Source organism: Ailuropoda melanoleuca, chromosome 4, assembly GCF_002007445.2.
Source record: "Ailuropoda melanoleuca isolate Jingjing chromosome 4, ASM200744v2, whole genome shotgun sequence".
NCBI classification, from domain to species: Eukaryota; Metazoa; Chordata; class Mammalia; order Carnivora; family Ursidae; genus Ailuropoda; species Ailuropoda melanoleuca.
The window spans coordinates 106,794,135-106,820,975 of record NC_048221.1 but is presented as its reverse complement, the minus strand read 5'-3'; the positions used below and the strand labels follow the sequence as shown (position 1 = coordinate 106,820,975).

The window sequence follows — 26,841 nt, the reverse complement described above, 5'->3', positions numbered from 1 at the left end:
AAGACTGTCCTTTCTCCCTCCTTTGAATACAAAATCCTTGAGAAAGAAGGAGTCTGACTACCAGGACGGTAGATGTACCGGCCATGTGGCGGCAGAGGGGAGGCGAAGGAAGGCACCAGAGCTGTAAACTGGGTTCTCAGGCAGGGTGAGCAGAGTTGAGGCTGTGTTGGTGGAACGATGGGAGATGCAGCAAACCAGAGACTGCAAGGAAGACTTTGCTTAGTTTGACACCCAGGCTGCCTGATCTTTTGCCACTATAAAAGGTGACAAATATATCCCAGCGTGCACAGGACTTTCTGTTTTAAAACAAATTCCAGAAAACCCCCCAGTCCCAGAACTATTAAATCATCCTAGTAGATTGAGCCCCTTTCTCTCTTTTTTTTTTTTTCTCCCCAGGAGATGGTGAGTTTTATTTTATCTTTTCTGGATAGAGGCTGGATTTGCTCTCGAATGTTCCAGGGTGGTGAGAGACTAGGAAGAGGCACAGCATGTAGAGATCTATTCCATGTAATCTTCTCCTTCATTCCCATCTCCACCATCAACGAAGAGAGCAGCATACCTGCTTGCAGAACTGAACTTGGAGGCCAGATTTTCTTCAGGTTCTTTGTCTCAGGTTCAGATTGGGGCACTTGACTTCTTTTGCCATCATTCCTATGTGATTCCTTCCAGTGGTCTTTCTTCCCTTATCTCCTGCACCACAGCTGGAGGTCCCACTTTGACCTTTTGGACATTCATTCCACATACTTAATTTTCATCTTTCCATGTTTGGTCCTTTCTTGGATGGTTGAGCAGGAACTACCCCACCCCCTACAGGGGGTTGCTGCTCTGTGTCTGAGCCCTGAGATCCAACAGGACGGCTAGAACTTTGCTGCACCCAAGCATTCTGCTTTGGTGGAGGGCCTGGCATTACTTTTAGAGGCTGTTCAGGTTTGGGAGGTTTAGAAGTTGGAGAGTGACAGTCTTCCTCTTAATTGAGTGTTTCATTTTCTAGAGACTTCTCATGCTCTCTCCTTGGTGCACTTCTGCCGGATGGGGTTGAGGTCCCAGCCTGAGGTGACTCACTTCCTGTCCTCAACCATTCCCTTTCTTGAGTTTCTTTACTTCATCGGCTTGGAATCTCTCCCAAGGTTGACATTCTAGTTTTGCTTCATCCAGCTGACGCTCCTCTGTTCCTTCTCTCCCCTGTCCCTTCTGTAGCTACTTTTCTACTTTTCCTTCTTTAGCACTGTGTCAACAGTCTTTGACCCTCCATCGACAGGCTGCTCGAATGGTCTGTGAGGTGCTAGCAGAGGAACCATCCTCCTTGGAAGTACTCCAAGGCTTTAGACTTGGTTTGTTGGAGACACCTCTATCAACATGCCTATAATCATCCTGAGAGTAATCATTGCTGGAGCTCCATGACCAATCATCTCTTCTGTCATATCTGTCTTCATAGCGGTCCCTTCCTCCTCTGTATACATCATCCCTATGGTACCCACTGCCAAATGCTCTTCTGCCACTGCCTATCCTGGAATCATTGCCTCTGTCATAGCCTCTGCTGCTTCAGTCATCACAGTGATCCCAGCCCCCATATCAATCCATATCGTGGTGTGGGCCATCATGGTACCACATCCCAATGCCCATTATGATATTGGCCAGAATCATAATGATCTTGCACTTGTCTCCAAAACTATCATCACCTCTTCTAGGCAGGTAGGCATCAAAGCTGTCTGTCGCAAGATGGGCCCTCCAGTGTGTATCTATTTTGTCAAAATCCTGATTTCTATCTCCACCAGAAGAATGATCATTCCTGCCTTTATCCTGCAGGTGTTTGAGCAGCAAGGTCCACTCAGATTCTCCTGCTGCCTAGAGACTCTTCATTTGAGGCTCAGGGCACTGAGTAAGCAATTCCAACTCAGGTCCTCAAATTTAGCATAGCCCAAATCTTTCAACCTCTCTGGGTTGCTGGGTTCATATGGTAAATGTACTGCACTGATATTCAATCTGTGTCTTCTGTCACAGGGCAGGGAACATTTCCTAGAAAAGCAGTGAGGGTGCCAATTTAGGAAGATAGGTCTGCTTGATATTGGTTTCCTGAGCAGCCCAGGGAGCAGTGGGCAGGATAGAATGGTCAACTGGAGGAGTCAGATACACATGGTCATCAGTACTGTGCCAAGTGGCTGAACCATCTCCTTACAGGTTATTGGTTTCATCAGCCCAGCTGACTGGTTTAGGGACATAGGTGCTTCCTCCACCAGTTCCCCATTCTCAACCAGAAAGTCTGTTAGGGAGATAGTCTTCCCCTTCTTATTCTTCTTTTTTGCTGGGGCTGCCATGCTGGAAGAGAGAGAGTGATCAACCCATTTATGATTATAAAATGTCCCCCTGTATTTCTAGTAATCTTTCTTACCTTAAGGTTGACTTTACCACAGACTGGGAGAAAATATTTGCAAAAGATGTATCTGATAAAGGACTGTTATCCAAAATATACAAAGGACTCTTAAAACTCAACAATTAAAAAAAAAGAACTCAATAAAAAAATAGGCAAAAGACCTGAACAAATACCTATCTGCTATATATAGACAGTAAATAAGCGTATAAAAACATGTTCAAATGATGTGTCATTAGGGAAATGCAAATTAAAATGAGATACCACTACACACCTATTACAGGATCTAAAGTCCAAAACGCTGACAATACCAAATTCTGGCAAGGATGTGGGACAACAGAAACTCTTAATCATTGCTGGTGGGATGCAAAATGGTATAGCTTCTTCGGAAGACAGTTTGCTGGTTTCTTACAAAACTAAATAAACTCTTACCTTTTACCCAATGGAGTTCAAAACTTATATCCACAAAAGAACTTGCACGTGGGTGTTCACAGCAGCTGTATTCGTGATTGCCAAAACTGGAAGGAACCAAGATGTCCTGCAGTGGGTGAACGGATAAATAAACTGTGGTCCAGCCAGACAATGGAGTAGTACTCAGTGCTAGAAAACAAATGAACTTTTTATCAAACCATGAAATGACACAGAGGAAGAAAATGCACTTGGGATATTAATCATAATTATTTTATAGCCTGTGTCTGATATCTTCAATATCTCAATTTTCTGTGGATCTCATCTATTTCTGTGTTTTTCTTCTGATTTTCTGTCACTTGGTTCTATTTATTGACATAACTTGTAGATTTTTGCTTAAATGCTAAACGCTGTGTATGAATAATTGTAGAAGCTCTATATAATGCTTTCCTTCTCCAGAGATAATTTAACTTTCTTCTGGCAGAAAGAGTAGGGGCAGGTCACCCTAACCCAATTAGGGAATACAGTATTTTGAGGCTGGTTTTTTAAGGCAAATTTATTTCCGCTTTGTCCTTATTTCCCTTCATAGTGTGTCTAGAGTCTCAACTGGAGGTGTTTTTCAGAGCTCCAACTCCTTGCTGGGTCTTGACTTCCACTTTTTGACTCATCCCCCCCCCCCCCCCCCCACNCCGCCACGAGACTGTTTCACTTGTCTGCTTCTTTCTGCTTGGGCTTCTGATCTCTTATGGGCATGGTGCATGGCTAAGGAATCAGCACATGCCTGAGTGGGAAAAGGAGTTGGAATATCAGCTCACTTTTCAATAATTCTCTTTTCTCTGGGATTGGAGCCCTTCCAGTCCTGGCTCTCTTGCTAGCCCTGAACTCCACATTTTGTTCTGGTAGCCCAGAGACTCCTCAAAGCTCCCTAAGAGGCACCTCTCTGCTTGGGTTCTAGGCCCTGCACTTTTTTGTTTATAATTCAGCAAATGTGTCAGGCAGGGAATGATGGAGAATGTTACCCTGATCTCATTATATTTTCTTTCTTTCCTATTCTTAGCCCTTTGAATCCTAGATGCCTTGTTTGCTTTCCAATACCTTCAAAGTTTTTTTTTTTTTAATCTAAATTACCATCATTCTCTGTGAGATATTTGGTCTAAAACCAATTACATCAGAGCTGGAAGCAGTTGTTCAAATATTGACAGCTATGATACAGTTTTCAGTCTGCCCCCCTTATAAAATTATGTGTGGTATGAGGATTTGATTCTCTCACCATTTTTCTTTATTTGAAGTATGTAGAACACTTGCTTTCAGAGGACACCATGTCTTTTGTTTTTTTATTTGACAGGAATGGATCTTTCATATACAAATATGCAGCTTATTTTTTCTCTGTTGCTTATGAGAATTAAAATAGTATTATTTGGTGCTAATTCAATAAGTACAAATGCAAGCTTGGGCCTGAAATGTCAAAGAGGTTTACCCAGAGGAGCCAATAGTTATATTTAATTTAAAATTTTTTAAAATTATTTTAATAAATAAAATAAAATATAAATAAATAATATTTTAAAAATTATTTTTAAAATTATTTCTACAATGTTACATATAAAAAAAATCTAGGGGCACCTGGGTGACACAGTTGGCTAAGTATCCAACTCTTGGTTTTGGCTCAGGTCATGATCTCAGGGTCGTGAGACTGCCTGCCTCCCTCTGCTCCCCCCCCCATATAAATAAAATAAATCTTTAAAAAAATTATCATCCAAATAAAAACAAAATTAAAAATATTTTATTCTATACTTGCTGACCATTAAGAATATATTAGCGGCCCCATGAAAAAATAATTTCATCTGTGATTAGTGATATAAAGTGATACTTTGCATTTGTGTTTACTTATTGTTACCTGGTTGCTTAGATTTTTTTTTTTTTTTTAGAATTTTTATTTATTTGAGAGAGAGGGAGAGAGAGAGAGAGCACAATCAGGGGGAACAGGAGAGAGGGAAGCCGGCTACCTACTGAGCAGGGAGCCCAAAGCTGGGCTCGATCCCAGGACCTTGGGAACATGACCTGAGCCGAAGGCAGACCTTAACTGACTGAGCCACCCAGGCTCCCCTAGATTTTTTTTTCTATATGTAAAGTTGTATAAATAATCTCCATAGAAAAAAGAGGCATAACATTATAGAAAAATGGAACTAACCGACTAAAGACAGCCCCTAGCTACCGTAAGTAACCGAACAGTGCCTCGGACAAATGGCCACAGAAGACGCTGTGAGACTCAGGAAGAAGCTGATTGTCCCAGAGCACACAGCAAGTTACTTAGCACTCCAAAATTAGTGCTGCTTACTGTCTCTGTTTTGCCTTAAATTGGGAGAATTACATACAACTGGAAGAATAAAACTACCCCCTCTCTTTCCTTCAGATAGAAAATAAAAATAATGAAGCCCTTGAGTAAGAATTTTCCAGTGCAAGGGTCTTCGTGCATTTAAGGGAATGCTGGCTGCTTTCCTATTCTTGGCAGGCGCACAGGGGTTTGATCATGAAAAGGTAAGATTGAAGAAAAGGCACTGATATTTCTCAGCATAATGTAAAATCTTGATATCATTATGAAATAGGATTCTTTGCAATTTATAAAACAGTTGGAAAAAATCCTTTTCTACTTAAGAGTAGCCTCTGAAAATCTCTGAGACTCAATTTGTTTTGGAGGAAAACCACGTATAACTAGACACGTACACACACACATAGCACATGTGTGAGTATATACATAGGGGTTTGTTCCTGCATCTATGCATACATGCCTGCAGGTCCCACTTTTAGAGAGATGTCCAAGGAGACCAGAAAGGATCATCTATATCTGTACAGGACTAGACCCAACTGTGTAAATTCAGAAATTGATCATTATCAGTTATGCTCCTGGTGAAGCCTCAAGGCATTTCTTTAGACCCAGTCGCTCAGATAAGGGAACAAATACTCATCATGGGTGTGGTGGACTAGAGTCTGGTCACAAATCTTCTCTCCGCTGTGGTAGTAATACACAGCCTGCCTGTGAACATGGCCTCTTACTGTAATGGCTCTGCTTCCCTGCCCTTTCACCTTGGACTGGGTTGTGCGGTGTACTTTGGCTACAGGGATGTTAGCAGACATATCAAAGCAGGGGTTTGAAATATGTATGTGTGGTGTTCTTCTTTATTGCTAAAGTAGTATTCCATCACATGGCTGTACATCCATCTGTTTATCCATTCACTAGTTGACAGACATCAGTGTTTCCAGTTTGGGCAATTATGAGGAAAGCTGCTATAAACATTCACATAGAGGACTTTGTGGGAATGTATGTTTTCATTTCTCTTGGGTAAAAACCTAGGAATGGGACTGTGCAGTCATATGGTAAGTGTATGTCTAATTGTATAAAAAGCAGCCAAAGTGTTTCCAAAACAGTCTTCCCATTTTGCATCTGGACCAACAGTGAATGAGAGTTCCAACTGCTCCACATCCTCCCCGACACTTGCTACTTTTTTTCCCAAAGAGCTGTTCTAAGAGACATGGAGTGATCTCATTGTGTGTATTGCTTTGAAGCAAATGGCTCATGCTAGACTCAGGCAGAGATATAATTGATTACTCTCATAGCACTTGTGCTAGACTGGATTTTTGCTCTCTGAAATCCTTTGCCTGTGTCTGTTGTCGTGTGACTTTGCAGTTTCTCTCACTAGTGGCAAGGCATATTTTCCTGCTTCGTTGATGTTGGGCCTGGTCATATGCTCACTTAGCCAATGGAATATGAGTAGAAGTGACAATACTGCAGTTCTGACTCCAGTTTTTTTTTTTTTAAAGATTTTATTTATTTATTTGACAGAGATAGAGGCAGCCAGCGAGAGAGGGAACACAAGCAGGGGGAGTGGGAGAGGAAGAAGCAGGCCCATAGCAGAGGAGCCTGATGTGGGGCTCGATCCCATAACGCTGGGATCACGCCCTGAGCCGAAGGCAGATGCTTAACCGCTGTGCCACCCAGGCACCCCTGACTCCCAGTTTTAAGAGGCCCTGTAAACTTCCACTCATCTTTCTTGTGTTTTTGCAATTGCCATACAAAAGTTGTGTTCTGTGGGTGCCTAGGTGGCTTAGTTGGTTAAGTGTCCAACTCTTGGTTTTGGCTCAGGTCATGACCTCAGGGTCATGGGATTGAGTCCCATGTCAGGCTCTGCACTGAGTGTACAGCCTGCTTGAGACTCTCTCTCTCCCTCTTTCTCTGCCCCTCCTCCTGCTTGCTCACTAAATAAATGAATAAGTAAATAAATAAATAAATAAAATCTTAAAAAAAAAATTCTCTCTCCCTTTGCCCCTCCCCCACGCTCTTGCTCTCTCTAAAAAAAAAAAAAAAAAAAAAAAAGATGTGTTCTGGCTAGACCAACCTCCAGGTGAAGGGTATGAGTTCCATATATGTATAAATGTTACACAGGAACATCAAAGGACTCTCAAAATCATTAGTCATCACGGAAATTCAAACAAAACCACAAAGAAATACCACTGCACACTCACTAGAAAAGCAAAAATTAAAAGACTAACAATATCAAATGTTGTTGAGGATATGAAACAACTAGAACTTTCACACACCACTGGTAGGGGTGTAAAATGAAACTACTTTGAAACCACTTTGGAACACAATGGAACACATTGTCCAATGGCTTATTGGACATTTATATATCTTTTTTAGTGAGATTGCAATTCAAAGCATTTACAAAGGGAAGAATTTATATGGGTAGGCACCCAATAGAGTTTGCCGCACAGTGAAATATACAGGGCTATATCAGTTGACTATTGCCATAATAACGCCGTGTAAAAAACCATCCCCACATGCAATGGCTTAAAACAACAGAAGTTTATACTCTCACACCCTTCACCTGGGGACTGGCTAATCTAGCCAGAGCACGAAAACTGTTTGGCAGATTCACATAAAGTTAACGTACATCAACTACATGAGCCAAAAATTCCACTTCTAGGGATTTACTCAAGAGAAATAAAAACCTACACCTACACAGAGACTTGTACATACAGGTTCATAGCAGCTTTATCTTCAATAGCCCCAAAACATCCCAATGTATAGCAACGGGCAATGGAATACAACTCAGCCATAAAAATGAAGAAAGTGTTGCAACATGTAAGAACATGTACGAATTTTAAAACATTATACTGAGTGAAAGAAACCAGACACAAAGAGCATATACTGTACAATTACATTAAAAATTCTAGAAAATCTATTGTGACAGAAGACAGATCAGTGATTACCCAAGGCCTGGGGTGGAAGAAGGACCTGTGAGGAGATACAAGGAAGCTCTCAGGCACGGTGGGAATGTTCTGTTACCTTGGCTGGTGTATACATCTGTTGAAACTTATCCAAGCAGGCACTTTCTATATAGGTACACGTATTAAATTGCAATAGTGTGGGTTATAAATTCTCTCCTTCATCCTCACCAGCAGAACCCTAGTTTTGTTCAGAGTGGCAGTATCCTTCCTTTTTAGCTCCGGATGACTATTGTATGTCTTCTTGGCCTGTGAAAGGTAAGCAGAAGTCTCTTAGTGAGGCTTTTAGGAAAGCTCTTGACAGAGGACAAACTCAGGCAGCACCAAGTACAGAATTTCTCTGCTAATAGACTGAGCCTACGATTCGAAATCACTGACCTCTTTTGTTCACCTTCCAGACCATGCTCAGTTTTAGAATCAACCGGGCAACCCTGGCTCAGATACTTAAGCACCAGCTTCTTTTCCTGGCTCAGGCTCATTTATCAGCTATCCTGCCTGGTTCCAACTACTCTTACACTTTCCTGAAGAACTCACACTCCTAGTCCAGGGTTCCCATGCAGCCACCCTGACTCTCCATGCTGCCCCCCAACCGGCAGTTTCTCTCTTCCCTCCTTCAAGTTATTTTTCCAGTCAGCTGACCATGACTCATGATTATGACTCTTCTTTTTCCAAAATGGAAATATTTGCATGGTTTTTTTTCTGAGTATAAACCTTGACTGTCCTTACTGGCATTTTCCACCACTGTGCTCTTCTGTCTGTGCCTTCTCCTCATGGCACTTACTTTGTTTTCATAATATAAATATATGTGTGATTATTAAAGTAGTGTCAGTCTCCTTAACTAGAGAAATGTTAAGCTTCAGAGGGGCAGGGACCATGCCGGTTTTGTTCACATCCTTATTCCCATGGTACTTGCTAAATGGTAATGAATGAATAAACAAAACTTCCACATCGATTGCAGATGGCAAGCAGACTCCTAATTCATTAGCTCAGATTACTGTTCATGCCATGATCATTTTTTGGAAGAAGTTAAAAAAACATGAAGACTAGGTTCGCAAACATATACACACTAGCTGATTTCAAATGGGCCATTACAAATAGTCAACAATCATTTTTCAGCTCCTGTTAGTTTTTTTGACACCTTTCTTATATTATCTATTAAATATCACTTTGGCAGGAAATGTTATTTTCTGTTTTATTAAGTAAATCATGATCAGCTAGTTTGAACTCTTTCACCTATTTTTTCTTTCAAAGTAAGTTATTCTTTAGGGGCACTTCTTCAACTTTCAACACGGAAGGCATACCTCTGCTTCCCCGAATACTCTGGGATCTTGCTTCCTTAATCACCCCCTTCGATCTACAGCAAATACAATCTCCCCTTCCATTTGTCTCTTTCCCTTCTGTCCTGTTGAATGAATTTGTTCATTCATTCAACAAATATTCATCAAACACTAAACACCTTGCCTTGTTTTAGGCTCTATTTAGGAATACATCCATGAGCAAATCCTCATTAGAACTTATATAGGGGTAGAAGGAGACAGACAATAAACAAATCAGGTATGTATATTTCAGTATTTAAAGTCTAAGGAGAGAAATAAAGCGGGGTGGGGGGTGTTGGGAAGTGATCTGTGGGAGATGTTTCACTTTTAAAAGGAGTGGTCAGGAGAGGCTTCACCGGGAAGGTAACAGAGCCTTGAAAGAAGTGAAGATGTCTAGTTGTTAGGGGCTGAACTGTGTACCCCCCCATTTCCGAATCCTATGAAGTCTTTATCCCCCACTATCTCGGAATGTAACTGTATTTGGAGATAAGGTCTTTAAGGTGATTCAGTTAAAATGACACCTAATGAGGGTTATGACCGGGCCTCTGGGGCAGGAAAACCAGTGAAAAGTGTTTTCGCAGGGAAGACTGAGTTACTGGGTTAAATATCACTGATAAGGTGAAGACAGAATTGTCTTTTTAGCAATGGTGGCCTCAGTGAGAACAGTTTTGGTGGAATTGTGAGGTTGAAAGCCCAACTGTAGTGTGCTTGAGAGGGAGAGAAGAGGAATTGAAGACAAGGAGTTTAGAACACTGCAGAATTTTGCCATTCTGAAGAGCAGGGAAATGTGGTAGGTGGAGGAGGGAGTGGGGCTTTTCGTTTTGCTTTTGGAAGGAGGAAATTAGAGCATGTTTGTATGCCAATGTCTTTAAAAAAAATCTTCAAAAAAAAAAAAAAATTTTCAGGGTCTCTTTAACTGCTGTGTGAAAAGTTCCAATGCCTTAGTCGAACATACAAATTTTCTGCAGTTTGGACTTTTGCAGTTTTATCTTTCTTCGTCAGAGCCCCATAGTGAGGTACAGAGGATGACAGACCAGGGTCGGAAGGCTTGGATAAAGTCACGGAAGGCTTGGATAAAGTCACGGAAGGCTTGGATAAAGTACCAGGTGTGTGACTTCCGACAAATGAGAGCAACGCACTGGGCCTGGGCTCCTTCCCTTTATAACGAGGAAGGGGGCGTGTCAGATAGACTGGATCCTCTGTAGATCACCGGCATCTCTAGCAAACTGCAATTTCAGCACCATCGTGGCCACAAGCAGGTACTCTCCCAAGCCCGCCCTGTCCCCTTCCACTTCCGGGGACCACACCTCCTGTACCGTCACTTATTTTTCTTGCTTCGTTTTTGCCTTTCCAAACAGAGCAGGCTTTAGAAGAATCACAGTGGCAGCTCCTTTAAGGTCGGCCGCCTCCCCGCCACCAGGGACTCGTCTGCCACTCTTGCTTTCACTTGGGACCATCCACTTCCACAGTCAGAATCGGCCACGTATTAAGTGCCACTTCCAACCAATCAAGAAGAAGTTACCTCAGACCTTTGGAGGGGCATCCACTTCCACCAATGATCTTCAAGTCTTCTCGAGCGCCTCATTTTTTGAGGGGCGAGGCCAACCGCAGCGATGGCCAATCTGCTCCGGGAAAATGTATTCCGGTACTGCGAAGTCTACCAATCAGTTGAGAGGATTGCAGGGAGGGGCGATTCTCATTGGTAACCGCGTCCGGAAGAGGGCCGGGCCTCGGTAGAGGGCACTACGACTTGATTGGCAGGCGTGATGTTGACATCCGGGGAAAGCCCACCTTCTCCAAGAACACCAGCCTAGGTCTCCAGAGTGACGGAGGCCGCAGCCAATCAGGGGGGTGACGCGCGGAAAGTTTGTTCAATGGGCGATGATTGAGGGAGGCTGTCACTCAGGTGGCGGTGGCGGAGGCCGGGCTAAGACGTGGCCGGTGGAGCTCCGCTCGGCTGTCCAGGCCGTCGGGACGGCGACGGGGTGCCTAGCGCGTCCTCGTCCTGGTCGGGCGCTTCCAGCAGCGGGAGAGGCAGGCGCCGGCGGCTGCACCTCCATGCTCGCACGCGGGGCGGGACGCTGATGGAGCGCGCCACCCGCCCGGGGCCGCCCGCGCGGGCTCTGTTGCTGCTGCTGCTGGGACTAGCGGCTGGCGCGGTGGCCGCGGGGCGCGCCTCCGACCTCCCCGCGTCTAAGGCGGAGGCGGTGTTCGGCCTGGGGGCAGCGGCCGCTCCCACTTCTGCAGCGCGGGTGCCGGCTGCAGGGGCCGTGGCTACGGCAGAAGTGACGGTGGAGGACGCCGAAGCTGTGCCGGCGGCCGCTGTGGACCAGGAGCCGCGGGACCCGGAACCCGATGACGAGGCCGACCTAAGGCCGCGCGGCAGGTGAGGGGCGCAGGCTGAGCGCCGGGGTCGGCGACCCGGGAGGCCACTTGTTTACGGCACGTGTGCCGCGGAGGATCGGGGGTCCGGGGTCTCCCCTCGGCTGAGGCCTCTCTCAGAGGATGGACAGCTGGTGACCCGGGAGCGAGCGCGGGGCCGCGTGCCCATCCCCCCGGCCAGCGACCGGCCATTTCTCCGGTCCTTGCTGTCAGGCAAAAGCAGCATCCTTGAAGGGGTCTGGGGAATGCTCAGAGAATGGAGCCCAAAGGTGGGAAAGAAACGTCACTTTCCCTCTTTTTTTGTTTTCGAACTTTATTCATGTTGCAAGGACTCCCTCCCCTTTTTCTTCTTCCGTGAGTCATCCCATATCTCTGCTGGGTTGACAACTGTTTGGGAAGAGGACTTTACAATGACATTTCTGTATTTCCGTTTCAACATAACCCTGTAGTGGCCTCTGGACCAGGGGTGAGGTCAGTATTTCTCCAACTCAGATCTGCAGAACATCTGCATAGGAATCACCTGGGGATGCTGGTTAACTGTGCAGTTTTTTAGGCCCCACCCCAGATGTGTTGAGTTAGACTTTCTTGGGGCAAGAACCTGGAATCTGCATGTTTAACAAGCACTCCAGGCAGTTCTTGAACACAATAAAGTTTAAGAGCCGCAGGTAGGTCTTGAATTTTGGCAGTTCTTTGATATTTAGAGGGTTTAAGATACGTGAACATTTAAAATAGGGTTGTCTTGGTTGATTTGCTTAGCCTCCTTAAAAATGTTACTGCAAGGTACATGTTTTTAAACACTTTTCAAAATCCGGACACAAATGTAAGGGATATTAATGGTAAAGTATTTTTTTAATGATTTTTTTGTTATATTATGTTAGTCACCATACAGTACATCCCCGGATTCCGATGTAAAGTTCGATGCTTCATTAGTTGCGCATAACAGTGGTTAAGTATTTTGCAGGCAGCTAATCTCAGCACAACCGGGGAGAAAGTGATGTCCCATCTAACAGATGGAGTGATAGGAGGAGCAGTAGGTAAATTAAACCAGAGAGGGCTAGAATCTGGATTAGAAAGTATTGTAAGCTAATAATGTAGAAATTACTAGATCCTAACAACTTAGATTTAATTTCAGTTAAATATCAGAACCTTGGTCTATATACTTGGAGAGTACTAAACTTGGAAAAGTACTAAAATTTTCTAAGCACTATATGAATGTTTATATGTAGATTCTTTTTCCTTTAAGTAGCACATATTTGACAATATTTCCATGGATTCTGCTAATGGATTAACTTTCCGGGAAGAGTGTTTTGTTTATCTTAAGTTGCTCAAAGTAAGTTACATGAAGTAAAGTGAGATGTTTCATTTTTCTTAGAGTACAGGTCCACCACCTTACTGGCACTTGTAACCCACAAGATGCCCTAGGGTTAACAAAGATTAGGCAGATAGTCCCTGTTTTCCAGGAGGAGGGTGTTGCCTAGCAGTGAGGATCGAATGAAGAGACCCATAATGACATTACAGAGCAGAAGCAGTGCAGATGAAGTGCCCTGACTGTCCCAAGGTTTTTGTGGTGTTCAGTGGGTGGGGTATGGGGGTGAAGTAGGTAAAAAGGTCAGAGAAGGCTGTGGCGGGATGAGTTGGTTTGTGAAATGTGAGTAGGATCATGATGAACTGTCACTGAACTTGAGGAAACAGCAAGAGGCACAGAAGCTGGAGAGTATGGTTAGGGAACATTTTTGTTTGTGTACCTCTGTGTGTGTGTGTGTGTGCATGCTCTGTATATGTGAGGGAGATACAGACATGTACATGTGTGCTGGACAGGGAGTTGTGGAAGATGAGGCTAGAACAATAGGTTGGGACCAGATTGTGTATGTCGAGTCTAACACTAGTAGCATCGTCATCACCTGGGAGCGTGTTAGAAATCAGAATCTGGCACCACCCGGATCCACTGAAGGAGTATATGCATTTTGATAGGATTACCAGATGATTCCATGACAGTTTGAGAGTTACTGTTTGAGAAGTGTTGTGTAGGGTATCTTGAACGCCAGGTCTGATTAAAGTTTGTTGTTAAGTGGGTATAAAACAGAGGGGATAGATTTGAGAGGTTTGAGGCGGAATCTTGGTTCCTGGCAAATGAACTGATTCCTTCTCCCATGGCACCCCTGTCCACAGACTGAGATGGGATGGTCGGAAGATGGGAGCACACATGGGAAAGTGGGGAGATTGAGGAAAGCAGGGAAGAAAAAGCAAAGAGCTCGTTGTTGGACATGGTGACTTGGCAGTGCAGGCAGGCCATCCAGAGGGAGAGATTTGGGAGGCAGGTAGAAATGAGTGACGGTAGTTGGAGAGAAATCAGGGTAAAGAGGTGAAGGTGGATAGAAAGAGGAGGCTCATGATAAGACCTCAACAAATGCCTTTTATTTCAGAGAAGATGAGCCAGCAGAGGAGACAAAAATCCAGCTTCCTGGGTTGGAGGTGTAGGGTGAAGGCTGAGAAGAATGAGGAGAGATTTGGTGGGGAGCACACGTAAGGAATTTAAGTCAAACAGCAGAGAGTGCTCAGATTGCAAGAGGGTAAGGATTTATCCTTTTAAAGCCCGCTCCCTCCTTCAGGCACTGTTCAGCCTGATAGCTGGGAAGTTTATACGTTCAGAGGAAGGAACCTGTATAGACAGGTTGAAAAAGAAAGGAAAGAGGAGGGAGTGGAGGTATTTGGAAAGGATCTCCTTGGCAAACAGGAGGACCGCCTCCTTCTCAGAAACAAAGAGAGTGAAAATAGAAGAGTTGGGCCTGGTGGAGAGAAAGTGATCTTCGGCTAACAGAATTCTGTAGGAAGAGATAGACCCGCGTTTAGGGGTCTGCGTGGTAGTTTGAGATAGTGTGGAAAGTTTGAGAAGCCTTGGATAAGTAAATTGATGGAGTTAACAAAAGATCAATATGCAGAGTTTATAAAACTTCTTCCTAAGTGCTCTTTAAAAAAGTGAAAAACCAGAGAATATCAGTGTTCCATAATAACCGACCAATATCCTGTTTGTTTAAAGGAGGAGGATTAGGGGAACAGATTTGAATTAACCAAGCGTTTATCACAAACAGCTGTGAAGAGCTGTGGTACTTGCAAAACTGTTTTAAAAAGAGGGAGGTGGGGAATTAAGATTGCTATTTTTGCATAGTAGTGTCTTTTGATGCCCGTATGAGACTCTCTGGTTCCTTTTTCTTCCCTTGATGGAGTTTTCATTGGTTTTATCCTAAATGCTTACTCTACATCTCAAGAGCATGTGAATGAGTGAATGAACTTTTTTTCCTTTAAAAAGCAGCTAAAATAAACTTGTTTTTCTGATAGCAGCCTTGTCAGGGCTTCTGTTAAACATTACATTTAGTTGAAATTTAAATGGTATGCTCACTAAGGAAAGCTGGGAAGAGAGTTGCAATCTCGCCTCACTGCTAGATTTTTTGCACATTGGCATAGTTATGAGTTACCAGTTTCCTGACTCCAACACAAACGGGCAAATTGCTAAGTGTTACTTGGGGTTTTGGGGATGGGATGGGCATCTTCATAGTGATGGCCTCTGATGACCTCAAGAGTTGTAAAGAACTAATTTTATCTTAACTCTCACACTAATTTTAACATATTTCTGCCTCCGTCCCCCGCCTCTAAGCTCACTTTTCTGACCCTAGACTTTTAAAGTTAACTAGAAATCACATTTGAAGAATTTATGAATAACTTTAAAGGCAAGTTGTAAGCCAAAATAAACATACTTCAGGCAAATAATGATTTATCCTTCCTGTCTACAGTTGTCTTTTTAGCTTAATTGACACCTGGGCTCCAGATAGGTTATGTGAGAGGATCGAGGACACTGTCCTTTATTTGAACTGCGAAGCATTTACACACGTAGGCATTTTGCAGAAAAGGACTGGGTCTTCATCAGCTGCTGTGAGCTGTAGTTCCAGCATGTCTCTTCATTTCCTAAATACTGCCTGAGAACTCCATCTGACTTTTTCCTCTTTTTGTAAGAGAGAAGCTCCTGAACATTTTTACTACAAAATATTTTAAAATACAAAGAGGAGAACTTGTAAGTTAGAGAACTAAACATGAGGGGGGAAATTAATTTTATTTATTTTTTCACCCTGTTCTGTTTGTAAATGACCATTTTGATTAAAAATGTTCCCCAGAACAAAGTAGAAAAAGTGTGTCCAAAAATGTTTTAATCTGATAGAGAAAGGATACGTGTCACTCATGTTGTCTATAACATTGAAAACTTAACATGGTGTTTCTTTAAGGTGTAGCTGATATGTCAAAGTTATAAAGTGTAGTTGGTAATTTTTGACATGTTTGTTTTGATTTGGGGCAGGGCTAGTCTTGTGATATGTTTAAATAAAGGAAGTTTGATTTGAGGATTTACTTAGTAGGTGAGGACTAGGAAGTACAGTCCAATTAGTACTAGTTTGTTTTTGAACAAGAACCTGTGCTTTCTTGAATAAGAGCCTGTGTTTAGGTGGAGGATCCTTGGCTATATCAAAAAGCAGATTTAACCAAATCACATTTTTAATTTTGTAGAGTTTTTTCCTCTCCTCCCTTCCCCCCAAAGAAAGAAAGTGTGCAATTTAAAAATAAGCAGTTGTTAATGTAGAAACTATTCACTTGATATAATGTTCTGTCACCTGCTTCTCTTCCACGTGGGAAACTTCTATGGATAGTAAGCCTCTTTTAGAATTATTGTATGAAAAATTCAGCATCTACTCAGACACTGATAAACTTAATTGTAAGTAGGCAGGTATTCTGTATGACTTAAGTCAGAGCAAACAGTTTTTTAAAATAGGGTCTTCATTGGCATAAGGTTATTTCTGCTCAGTTGAGGGCAAATCAGAGCAGTAACAGGATAAATTTCATCTTGATGAGATTTCTGGAATGAATAAAAGCTGCACATTATAGTAATATAGTAGTTGCTACTTAGTGAAAACTTACTGTTAACAGAATGATAGAGTTTAAAAACCTAAATTCATGCTTCTGTCCAAAACCTCTTATTTAGTGCATGACCTGAGGCAAGTCCCATATTTTCACATCTTTCTCAGCTTCTGTTTTGTTTTTGTGTTTTATATGTATCATAGTGTCTGCCCTACTAAGATGTTTCATTCAACAAACATTTATTGCATTTCACGAGTAGATAAATGGGCAGCTGAGCTAGCCCTTGAGCCCCAAGTCTGACAGGGAGATCATTGTGTTAAAGAATTAACTACACTAGAATGGATAGTGAGTGACATAGGAGTAGTTTGAGAGTAAAGACAATGGAAGTATCAAGTGAGTGAGTCCTTGAATGTCAAGTGTCAAGGCGGGTCTAGACTGCAGAGCCCAAAGCAGTGATTACCAAGCCAGGGCTCCTAGACATCTGTGGATCTGCAAAGGTAAAAATGGGGATCCATGAGATTGTCAGTATTTTTAAATAACTGAATGGAATTGGATATCCAGTGAAGAGAAGGCTAATTAAACAGTCAAGTTTCTTGACTTTGAACTAGAATTGTTTCAAACTTAGTATAGTAATCTTAGCTATGTCTTTTCAGAAATCTTCAGCATTTTGATTGGTACTTAAATATTTCCTCTAAAAATGGGGGAGTTCATTAGAAATAATGTTTATTGGGCAAATGAAATCATTTAAGATGTGCGATAGAGAATAATTTAAAGGAAACTTTGTTGAAAAGTTAAGAAACATGTGTGTGGCAGTGGGGTGGGGGATTATGCCTGATTATGAAAGGCTGTGTGTGCTATACCAAGCAATGTGGCCTTTATTCCGTGAGCACAGGAAGCTTCAGACGTTTATCAGATCTCTGTTACAGAAACGAAACTGTTGAAACTGCAGAGGGAACAGAGACCTGAGGCAGGAAAATATGTCAGAAAGGCTTTTGAAGGTGTTCTGATAAGAAGTAAGAATCGGTTCTAGGACGAGGGTACTGGTAATGAAGAAGAAGGAAAAGATTCAAAAGCTTCAAGAAACAGAATCAGTAGTACCTGACTGTTGTCTAAATGTAGAGCATGATGGAAAAGGTAGACTTGTCGTCTGATGCAAATGTTAAGTGACAGGGTTGATGGAGAAGGATGTGGGAGAAGAGACTTATCTGAGCACATTGTGGGGGTAACAAGCCTGCCCTGCTGCAAATGCAGAGCTAGAGCAGGCAGAGAGACAGCGGACTGTAAACACCCTATAGGTTTGGGATCTGTCATGTAACAGGTAAAGTCAAAGCTGTGGGCATTGGCTAAAGCCTGAACTCCATGGTCTGCTTCCTGGCGATTGAGAGCGCTAGGAATGATGGGGTGAAGGGAAGTGGCCTTGTAGAAGCCAGGGAAAGGAGAAGGTCTAGAATGAGGAGCCTGCCACTCTTTCAGCTGCTGCCGCGTAACAGACTTGATGAGGAGAATGGATCTGTCAGGACAAGATGGTTGAAAACCTTCTTGAGAACAGCCTGGAAGAATTGGGCCATGCGTAAGAGAACAGCACTTGCTGTTGAATCATCCAAACAAATGCCTTTGTAAACTAGAGCAAGGTGTAAGCAAGAGAGAGAAGTTTCTAAAGAGTTTATTGGCAGAACTGACCAATAGGCCTTCTTCATCCAGGTGACGGATTATTTTTTTACTCTAAGGAAACAGCCCTTTGAGGTAAGTCAGTATCTGCCAAGCTGGTCTTATCGCAGGACTCACGTGGACTATTTTTCAAGCTCCAGCTCCCAAGCCCCCTCTGGGGATGGGACCCAGGAATGTCTACTGGCTTTTAACAAGCACCAGACAGTTTTTATGATCAGGCAAGTTTGAGTTATGCTGACCCAGGAAAGTAGTCATGTCTTAACTGTGAGAAAGCAAGTGAAATGAAGCTATGAGCAGAGCAAGTGCAAAGTCATGGGTCTGACTTCAGAGCTCCAGTTCTTAAAAAGAAAAAAAAATGCTCCAGTTCTTTCACTGGAAATGCTGCCTCTGCAGTCCCTTCAATTCTTGAGTAAGTTAAAGCTTTTCATCTTGTTCGTAGAAACCTGAAAATAGAGAGAATGGATTGTGGGGAGATAAAGTGGCCTTATATTCTCCCTATTTGGGGAGAGGGGTTCATTTTTCATCTCTGGTGTTTATTCTAAACACATTATTGTTGTCCTCTGTTTATCCCTGCATTCAGCATTATCTGTTTACTTGATGCTTTTCTCAATTGATAGTATGTCCATGAGCATCTCTCTTAGAATGTGATGAGACATAATAGGCTAAATCATAGCATCTCTTTTATGCCCTGTCATGCTGCTCAATTTCAGCCACAGCACCAGGGGTGCTTCCTTCCAGAGACATGCTTGGGAAGGAGCCCATAGTGAATATTATGGATAGCTTGTAGGTGAAGGGCTTTTTTTTTTCTGAACCCCTGACAGAGTTGTAGGGGATTTACTGTTATTCCCATTAAGAGGGTTGAAATAAATAAGGGTACCCCATTCAAATCTACGAACCAGGTTACATTAAGTATCAAAAGCAGTTAAGAGAATAATACACTTAATTGTTCCTGCCCACATGTTTGCATTTCTTTTAATTATTACTCAAATTTATACTTATTCTCTAGATACAGTACAAAATCTGAAACTATCTTGTTTAAAAAGACAGAATCCTTGACTCAGTTAAATGTGCTGTATATGATAAGTTGTCAGTGAAAGAACGGGTAGACATAAACTCCAAGTGATTTATTAAAATGTGTATTTATGTACACATAAGACACATATACATATTTTATTGTTGGGTTTTTCTTTGTTTTGAAGATGAAACCTAGAGTTTTACCATTATCTGCATACCTCTAGCCCAAATACCTACATACTCAGAAAAATTACAGGGTTTGTTGTTGTTTGTTGTTGTTACAAGTAGAATGTCTAGGGTGAAAAACAATGTTCGTTCTGAAGTAAAAACAAAAAATAGTATCTGAAGTGTTGCAGTGGTCTCCTTAGTTTTTCATGGGTAACATTACTTATACAAAGTTTTGTTTCAATTAGAGTGGTTTTCATTCAGCCACCTATTTGTGGTTAATGATTACTGAACAGAATAATTAGACATTTCTACAATGGTACTAGGAAAGACTTAACTTGGCTCTGAACCTTGGATCACTAACTTAATTAGATTCTGTTGCTTTTATTTGTAAATTGGCACATCTAAGGTATGAATTTTTATACCCTTCATTATAAAATAATTTTCTTCCTCATAGTAACCGTCTTCTCCCCTAATTCCTGGTATATCTCTTTAGAAAGCAAGGTAATGTGTAGGTAGGGGAGTAGAGTTGTTCCTTTTTTCTTTTGGTTAGTTACCTAAAATTACTAGAGTTTGTAATGTGTCAAAAATCTTTATTTTCACAGATTAGACTAAGAGTTACCATTTGAAAAATTCAAAATGAGAAATTAGTGTATAGTTTGGGAACTAAATTAACAATTAAAAAAACAATTTTATTTATTCACTTGATAAATTTATTCATTTGACAAACAATTAAGTTTTTGAAAAGTTTCAAGTGAGTTTATTGAACTATTTTGTCTTAGTCAACTTACCTCTTCATTTTGAATTTGTATATGTTGTACTTCAAATGAAATAGAGAAGATAAAAGTTGTATTTTCATCCCAAAGTGGAACATAAATATGTGTACTTGGAATTTCATGGTGAAGCAGACAAATATACCTAACAAATTCATAGAACAACTGTATAACGTATTCTACAAATATTTATTGAGGGCCTGTTATATATCTGGGAGGATATGTTCCAAACAGAAGGAACAGTAGCTGCAAAGGCCCTGAGGGAAAATCATGACATGTTTGAGGAATTGGGGAAGTCATTCTACCATACGAATCTGGTAGGCAGTTGGGTATATAAGTCCAGAGTCCAGGGAGAGATACAAATTTGAGAGTGCCAGCATATAGATGGTATTTTAAGCTATGAGACTGAACGAGACCATCAGAAAAAGTACATGTAAGTAGAGAACACTTTGAGAGATGGAAGAGATGAGGAAGAACCAGAAAATGAAACTGAGAAAGAGTAGGCTACAACTAAGGAGAAAAAAAAAAAAAAAAAAAAGATCAGGATAGTACAGTGTCTTGGAAGCCACAGAAAAAGTGTGTCTCATGAAGGGCAGGAGATGTCACTGTCAGGTGCTGCTAGAAGGTCAAGTGAACTGAGACCTGACCATGGGATTTTTCAACATGAAGGTCACTGATGACCCCAACAAGAACCTTTTAAGTGAAGTGGCAGAGGCAAAATCTTGATTAGAAAGAGTTCAAGACAGAAAAAGGGGAGAGGATTTGGAGACAGAATGTATAAGAACTCTTTCAAGAAGTTTTGTTCCAGAGTCAGGCAAGGAGTGGATTGGAAGCTTAGAGGAGAGGGAATGGTTCATTTTATTTGACTGGTTTGGTTTTTAAGTTGGGGGAAATAATAGCAGGTGTAAATGCTGAGAGGAATGCTTTGGTTGATGCAAAAGCAAGAGGAGAGGTGTGAGGACTGGAAAAGGGATCTGTTGTGTAAGCAGAAGTGTTGGCAATGGATGGGACCATGAACAATTCACCTGCGATAATAGGAGGGAAGGTAGAATTTGTGGGTCCAGGTGGTGATAAAGAGAGATGTGATGGTGGGGTTTCTTTTGATTATCCCTGCGATGAATGAGCTTGGAAGAGCTAGTGTTGGAAATTGAGGGGAAAGGAGAAATTACATAGTTTAACCTAGGCCAGTGGGTGAGTAGATAGACCCGGGTAGTACGCCGTGGTGGTGGAACATCATTAATAGCCCTTTTCACGTTGGCAGTCATGATTAAAGTGAATCCAGTCAGCATGATTATGTTTTTCTTTGGCCACATTGAACTGCATGGAAGCGAGAGTGAGAAAATGCAGAGCATTGGATTTAACCAGGGTCGGAGTTCTGCTAGGCAAGTGTGACGTGTGAGGGGCCAGGAAGTGCTCAAAATGAAGGACTATGGGATTTAAACTGGGTAAGAAAGAAGTGAGGGCCTGATGGTGGTGAAGCTGAGGGTAAAAGTGACAGGATCGTTGGCTTGTAGGCTCTGGTGGGGTCAGAGATTAGTGGGAGTGAGGGAAGCAGAGGAAATGAGCCAGAAAGAGGTTGGTGGCAGGGGCTGGAATGCTTGAAATTTCAGTGGGGCAGGGGAGCTGTGGTGATTGGTAATGCCAAGGGCTAGGGTCTCACCAAGGCAGTGGATGAGGCAAGGTAAACAGATAATGAAAACCCAAAGAATGTGTTAATAGTGACAGTTAAACCAGGAGCTAAAATCCTCAGGGAATGAGGCTAGTGACCTAAGGGTCAGTAGACAATTACTAGGAGGGGTAGTGGGTGGAGCAGTCTGATCCTAAGGATTTTTAGAGAGGCGAGAAAGTCTGAAAACGGCAATGAGGTGCAAGGAGTACCCCCACCCTGTTACAGGGGGACAGGTGGTCAAGGGTTTTGGAGCAAAGAATTCTCTTTGCTTCAGAAGTGATGTTCTCGGGGGGGCCTGGGTGGCACAGCGGTTAAGCGTCTGCCTTCGGCTCAGGGCGTGATCCCGGCGTTATGGGATCGAGCCCCACATCAGGCTCTTCTGCTATGAGCCTGCTTCTCCCACTCCCCTGCTTGTGTTCCCTCTCTCGCTGTCTGTCTCTATCCCTGTAGAATAAATAAAATAAAATCTTTAAAAAAAAAAAAAAAAGAAGTGATGTTCTCGGGAAGAGCCAGGTTTCTACTCAAGCAAGAAGGCAAGTGGACATTCAGGGAAAACTGTGTTCTAGGGTTAAGGCTTTCAGGGATTTGGGAAGGGAAGATGAGGACAGCACTGGGAATGTTGAGTTCCATGTGGGGATTACAGGGTGGGAATGAGAGGTGACCTAGGAGTTTGGGGCTTTCGTAAGTCACATAAACAGATAAAGGGCATATTGCAATGGTCTTGGTGGGCATTAGATGGATAGTGATAGCGAGACTACAAGTGTTTGTGAGGAGGTGGGCCCTCCTCCCCCAGCAGACAGAGGTCCGGGGACGGCCTGGTTTTCTTTCCAGTGTATGCATTAAGTGCCTGATATCATAAATAACTTTTAAACTTTGTCTTATTAATGTTTAAATTTATAGATCATTAGTGATTATCAGTACTTTAGATGGGCGAATTGCTGCCTTGGATCCTGAGAATCATGGTAAAAAGCAGTGGGATTTGGACGTGGGATCCGGTTCTTTGGTTTCATCCAGCCTCAGCAAACCAGAGGTAAGAATTTTCTGTTAACTGTTGCTTGGAAACAGCTCTAATGAACAATTGCTGATACTAGTTGTATGTATGTGCTTATAAAACTGGGGCTCAGGGCCTGATGGCCTAGGTGGGGGGCCTGTCTGTCTTTTACGAGCTGTGTCCCCTCCCGGCAACTACTTAACTTTTCTGTTCCTCAGTTCTCCTCCTTTAAAGCGAGTGGCTAATGTCACCTACGTCTTAGGATTGTTTTGAACATTAAATGAGTTAATCATATACATGAATAACTGAGAATACTGTCTGCTCTCTCAGTCAATGTAGCTCATTAACTGAGCTATAACATGGTCATCATTTCTTCCCCCTTGTTATTATCACAAGGTACCTAGGAGTAATAAAGCAAATATAAGTAACTTAACTGCATCTTCATAGTTAGAAATACATATTGCAAAATCCCATAAATTATTCCCTGCATTTTGCCTCAAGCATACATCCTAATTGTAAGCATGAAATTTTCTTAGAATGTAATTTTAGACAAATCTGATTATTTGCAAAAACAGAAAGAGAAATGGTGCTCCTAAAACTCCAATGACACATGACTCCAAGACTTGGGCAGGGACTTAGCTCCTCAGAGCCTTAGTGTTCTCATCAATAAGTAAGGACACTGCCTACTTTGTTGAGGTTTGGGGTGGGTTAAATGAGAGAAGCTTATTTTTCTCATCTTTTGTCTTGACTCTGATAGATGAAGTCTCTGTCCTATTCTAGAGCTTTAGTCTCTAGTTTAAGTCATTTAAAGTAAAGTCCCTCTTTTGAGTTGTGACTGTTGACATGGAAGCTATCACCTCTGTTTTCCAGAATACCCTTAGCCTTCTGTCTAACCAGGCTGTTCCTCTGGGACACTCCCTCTGGGTGCTCTTTTTTTTCTTTCATCACCAGTTGTTCCCTTTCAGAAAGCTTTCTAGGGGCCCCTTGGTGGCTCAGTCAGTGAAGCATCCGACCCTTGATCTCAGCTGAGATCTTGATCTCAGGGTCATGAGGGCAAGCCCCGTATTGGGCTCCATGCTGGGTGTAGAGCCTACTTAAAAACAAGTCAAAACATAAAGCTTTCCAGCTGGTATCAAATCTGAAAAAGACAAAACTTAACCTGAGGGGCTTGAGAATGACCTGATTAGTGGTGCTGGAATTTTCTGGTGGGAATACTGCTACTAGTGCCCTATCTGCTCTTCTGTAAACCCAGCCTGGATACTTTTCTGGAGCACCCAGGCAGGTGCTTAGGGAAATGGCACTGCCCAGTCTCCACATTTGTGTATGCTAAGCCCTGACTAGGCTTTCACAGTGTTTATTATTTATCAAACAGTACAGTTTGCTGAAAATATCTGTCAAGAATATTGAATTTCTGTTGTATTGTGAATTATTAATGCAAATAGCAATTTTATTGTAAATTACACTAATAAATTTTAATCAGGTATAATATTCAAATGTATTACTACTCAAGCTAAACATTCATTGATTTGTATTCTGCTGGGATTATGCTTGGGTATGCATGTTTTGTTTTATTTTTTAAACTAGACATAAAAAGATGATCAGCAAAATCAGAAGATTGTAAGCTGTTTACATCTGAGGTAATATTACGGTGTGCCGTGGTGGTACAAAGCATGTGTGTGTTTGCAAACTAAAATAGACACATGAAAAAAGATAAATTGCATGGTATGACAAAGTAGATGCAAACAGTTGTAATACCCTGAGTGCTATTGAGTGTGTTTAAATTATGTTAGCCGTCTTTTTAAGTACAGTTCAACTTTCTCATTGTCCCTAGTCCATACCATTTTCTGTGGTTTATTAGGGCTCTCTTGTTTTAAGTGCCCTCCTTCTCACCCACTGCAAACCCTAGATCCTTTGGATAGAATACTTGTGAAATGTTGAATCTCAAGTATATTCGCCAAGTTTCATTGTGTCGCTCTTACACAATAAATGAAAAGCTCACTTGCCACCTTGCATGCAGGAGACAAATCCTGAGGCCTCTTTGCATTATCTAGATTTTCATTTTCTATTTTATAGAAAAAAATAGAAAATCTAAAGCTGTTCACCATCTGGGATAACATGACAAGTTTACTAGACTTTGCTGCCCCAAGTTCCTGCTGCCCCAGGTTCTTGAGACCATTTCTTGAAGCGACACTGTTTCCGGGGTTGTAACATACACCTTCTGTACTTTACACACATGTAATCCTCACAAAGGGCCTCCTGAGGTTGCTGTGTTGGTGTCATTTTGAAGAAGAGGAAATTGAAGCTCAGAGAAGTTATCTGCTTGAAATTGCAGACTGACTAGATGATGAGGCTGGGATTGAACCCAGGCTTGCCTGACTGTGCTCCGTTCTGCCTGCTCTGGGGCCATCTCCCCATCGTGGGTGCACCCCCCCCCATTTCAAACTCGGGCTGCTCATCTAGTACAGCAGGTCTCAGACTGTATTGTCCCAGGACCCTTTACCTTCTGAAAAGTTGTGGAGAGTTCCGAAGAGCTTTCTCCATGGGTTCTGTCTATCTAGACTTAATCCATGTTAGAAATTAAAAAAGAAATCTTAACGCCTTGTTATTAAATCATTTAAAAAAATGAACCCATTGATGATAGCATAAAAACATATTTTTATGAAGAATATTTTCTAGTTTAAAAATATTTTAGTGGAGTGGTGGCATTGTTTTATATTTTTATAAATCTCTTTAATTTCTGGTTTAATAGAAGAAAACAGTTTTCGTATCTGTTTCTGAATTCAGTGCATTGCATTGTTGTTTTGGTTGAACTATATGAAGAAGAAAATCCAGGCCGTACATATATGTAGTTAGAAAAGGGAGATGTATTTTAGAAGTCTTTTCAGATGATTGGGTCATTCTTTTTTGATACTATACCAAAACAAATGGAAGTTTCTTAAAGGTGAGTTGCACTGTAGAATCTGAAACCATGTCAATGAACATTTTGTACTCTGTTACATCAACACCCAGATGTCTGTCTTGCCTTTCACTCACGCATGATGTTCTAACATCATTTGACAAATGTTGATTCAGTGAGTTATACAGATCTTCCAGATATTGCCCTATTTCTTGACAAAATATTTTAAAAATCAAATTTGCTATTATCACCGCTGATCTCATCAGAAAAGTCTTTAAGTACTAGCAAACTGTTGAGCTCAAATTGATAGAAAGAGGTTTTCCAAAATTCTGATTTTCACTTGAAAACTGGAATTTTATCACCAACATGATCAGTTGTTTTCTTTGCAGTGAGGGGTTCACTTTGTGTATTTTTGAGAAAATGTCTGACCGATACCCAAGTCTCAGAAGCATCTTTTCCCCTCAGTTTTTTAAACAGAAACAGAGCTCTGTGAACAGACAGTTCACAACTCAGTCACACAAGTGCTTTTCGTCAAGACCTGTTTCATTCAGTATGTGGCAGAGGTGCAGGTGCGTACGTCTCCCCTGGTCGTGCCAGAAGGGTAAAAACGTGTACTCAGGTCCCAGAAGAATGAAATTAATCCTTTCTGTTGCTTCATCAGAACATTCTTGAGTGAAACTTTTCTCTTTTCCTTTTTTCATTTCTTTTTTCTTCTTCTTCTTGCTGTGTGTGTGCCAGTGAAGAATTCAATGACTGCTAGTTTGATGTTTGAGTCTCTTGATTTTCGTGCTAAGGCACTAGCAGTTTTAGTCACCATTGCTTTTTTGTTTGTTTGTTTGTTTTTTGTTTTAAAGTAGGGCTTGGAGCTGGGCACTGGGGCTTGAACTCATGACCCTGAGATCAAGACCCTAGCTGAGATCAGGAGTCAGACGCTTAACCGACTGTACCACCCAGGTGCCCCCTAGTCACCATTGCTTTTATACCCTCAGTGCAAATATCACCACAGTAAGAA

At 41.9% G+C, this 26,841-nt stretch overlaps 1 protein-coding gene, 1 long non-coding RNA gene and 1 pseudogene across 3 annotated transcripts in view; 1 reads left to right on the top strand and 2 right to left on the bottom strand.

Moving 5' to 3' along the window:
• Nucleotides 1–336: 336 nt before the first annotated feature.
• LOC100479997 lies at nucleotides 337–2,315 on the bottom strand (annotated as a pseudogene).
• Nucleotides 2,316–2,847: 532 nt separating this feature from the next.
• On the bottom strand, nucleotides 2,848–10,819 carry LOC117802008. Of its 2 annotated transcripts, none has more exons than XR_004625007.1 (3): nucleotides 10,689–10,819; nucleotides 8,118–8,305; nucleotides 2,848–2,968 (listed from the first exon to the last, which is right to left on the bottom strand). It is a non-coding gene; the product is annotated as an uncharacterized LOC117802008 (long non-coding RNA). The 2 variants fall into 2 exon arrangements; XR_004625008.1 differs by lacking the exon at nucleotides 10,689–10,819 and adding an exon at nucleotides 8,435–8,546.
• Nucleotides 10,820–10,837: 18 nt separating this feature from the next.
• EIF2AK3 (eukaryotic translation initiation factor 2 alpha kinase 3) overlaps nucleotides 10,838–26,841 on the top strand; it is a 65,249-nt gene continuing 49,245 nt past the window's right edge. The window contains exons 1-2 of the mRNA XM_002922333.4: nucleotides 10,838–11,758; nucleotides 22,843–22,972. Coding sequence (XP_002922379.4) covers nucleotides 11,457–11,758; nucleotides 22,843–22,972 — 432 coding nt within the window. The 5' untranslated portion in view covers nucleotides 10,838–11,456. The remainder of the gene's footprint in view (nucleotides 11,759–22,842; nucleotides 22,973–26,841) is intronic.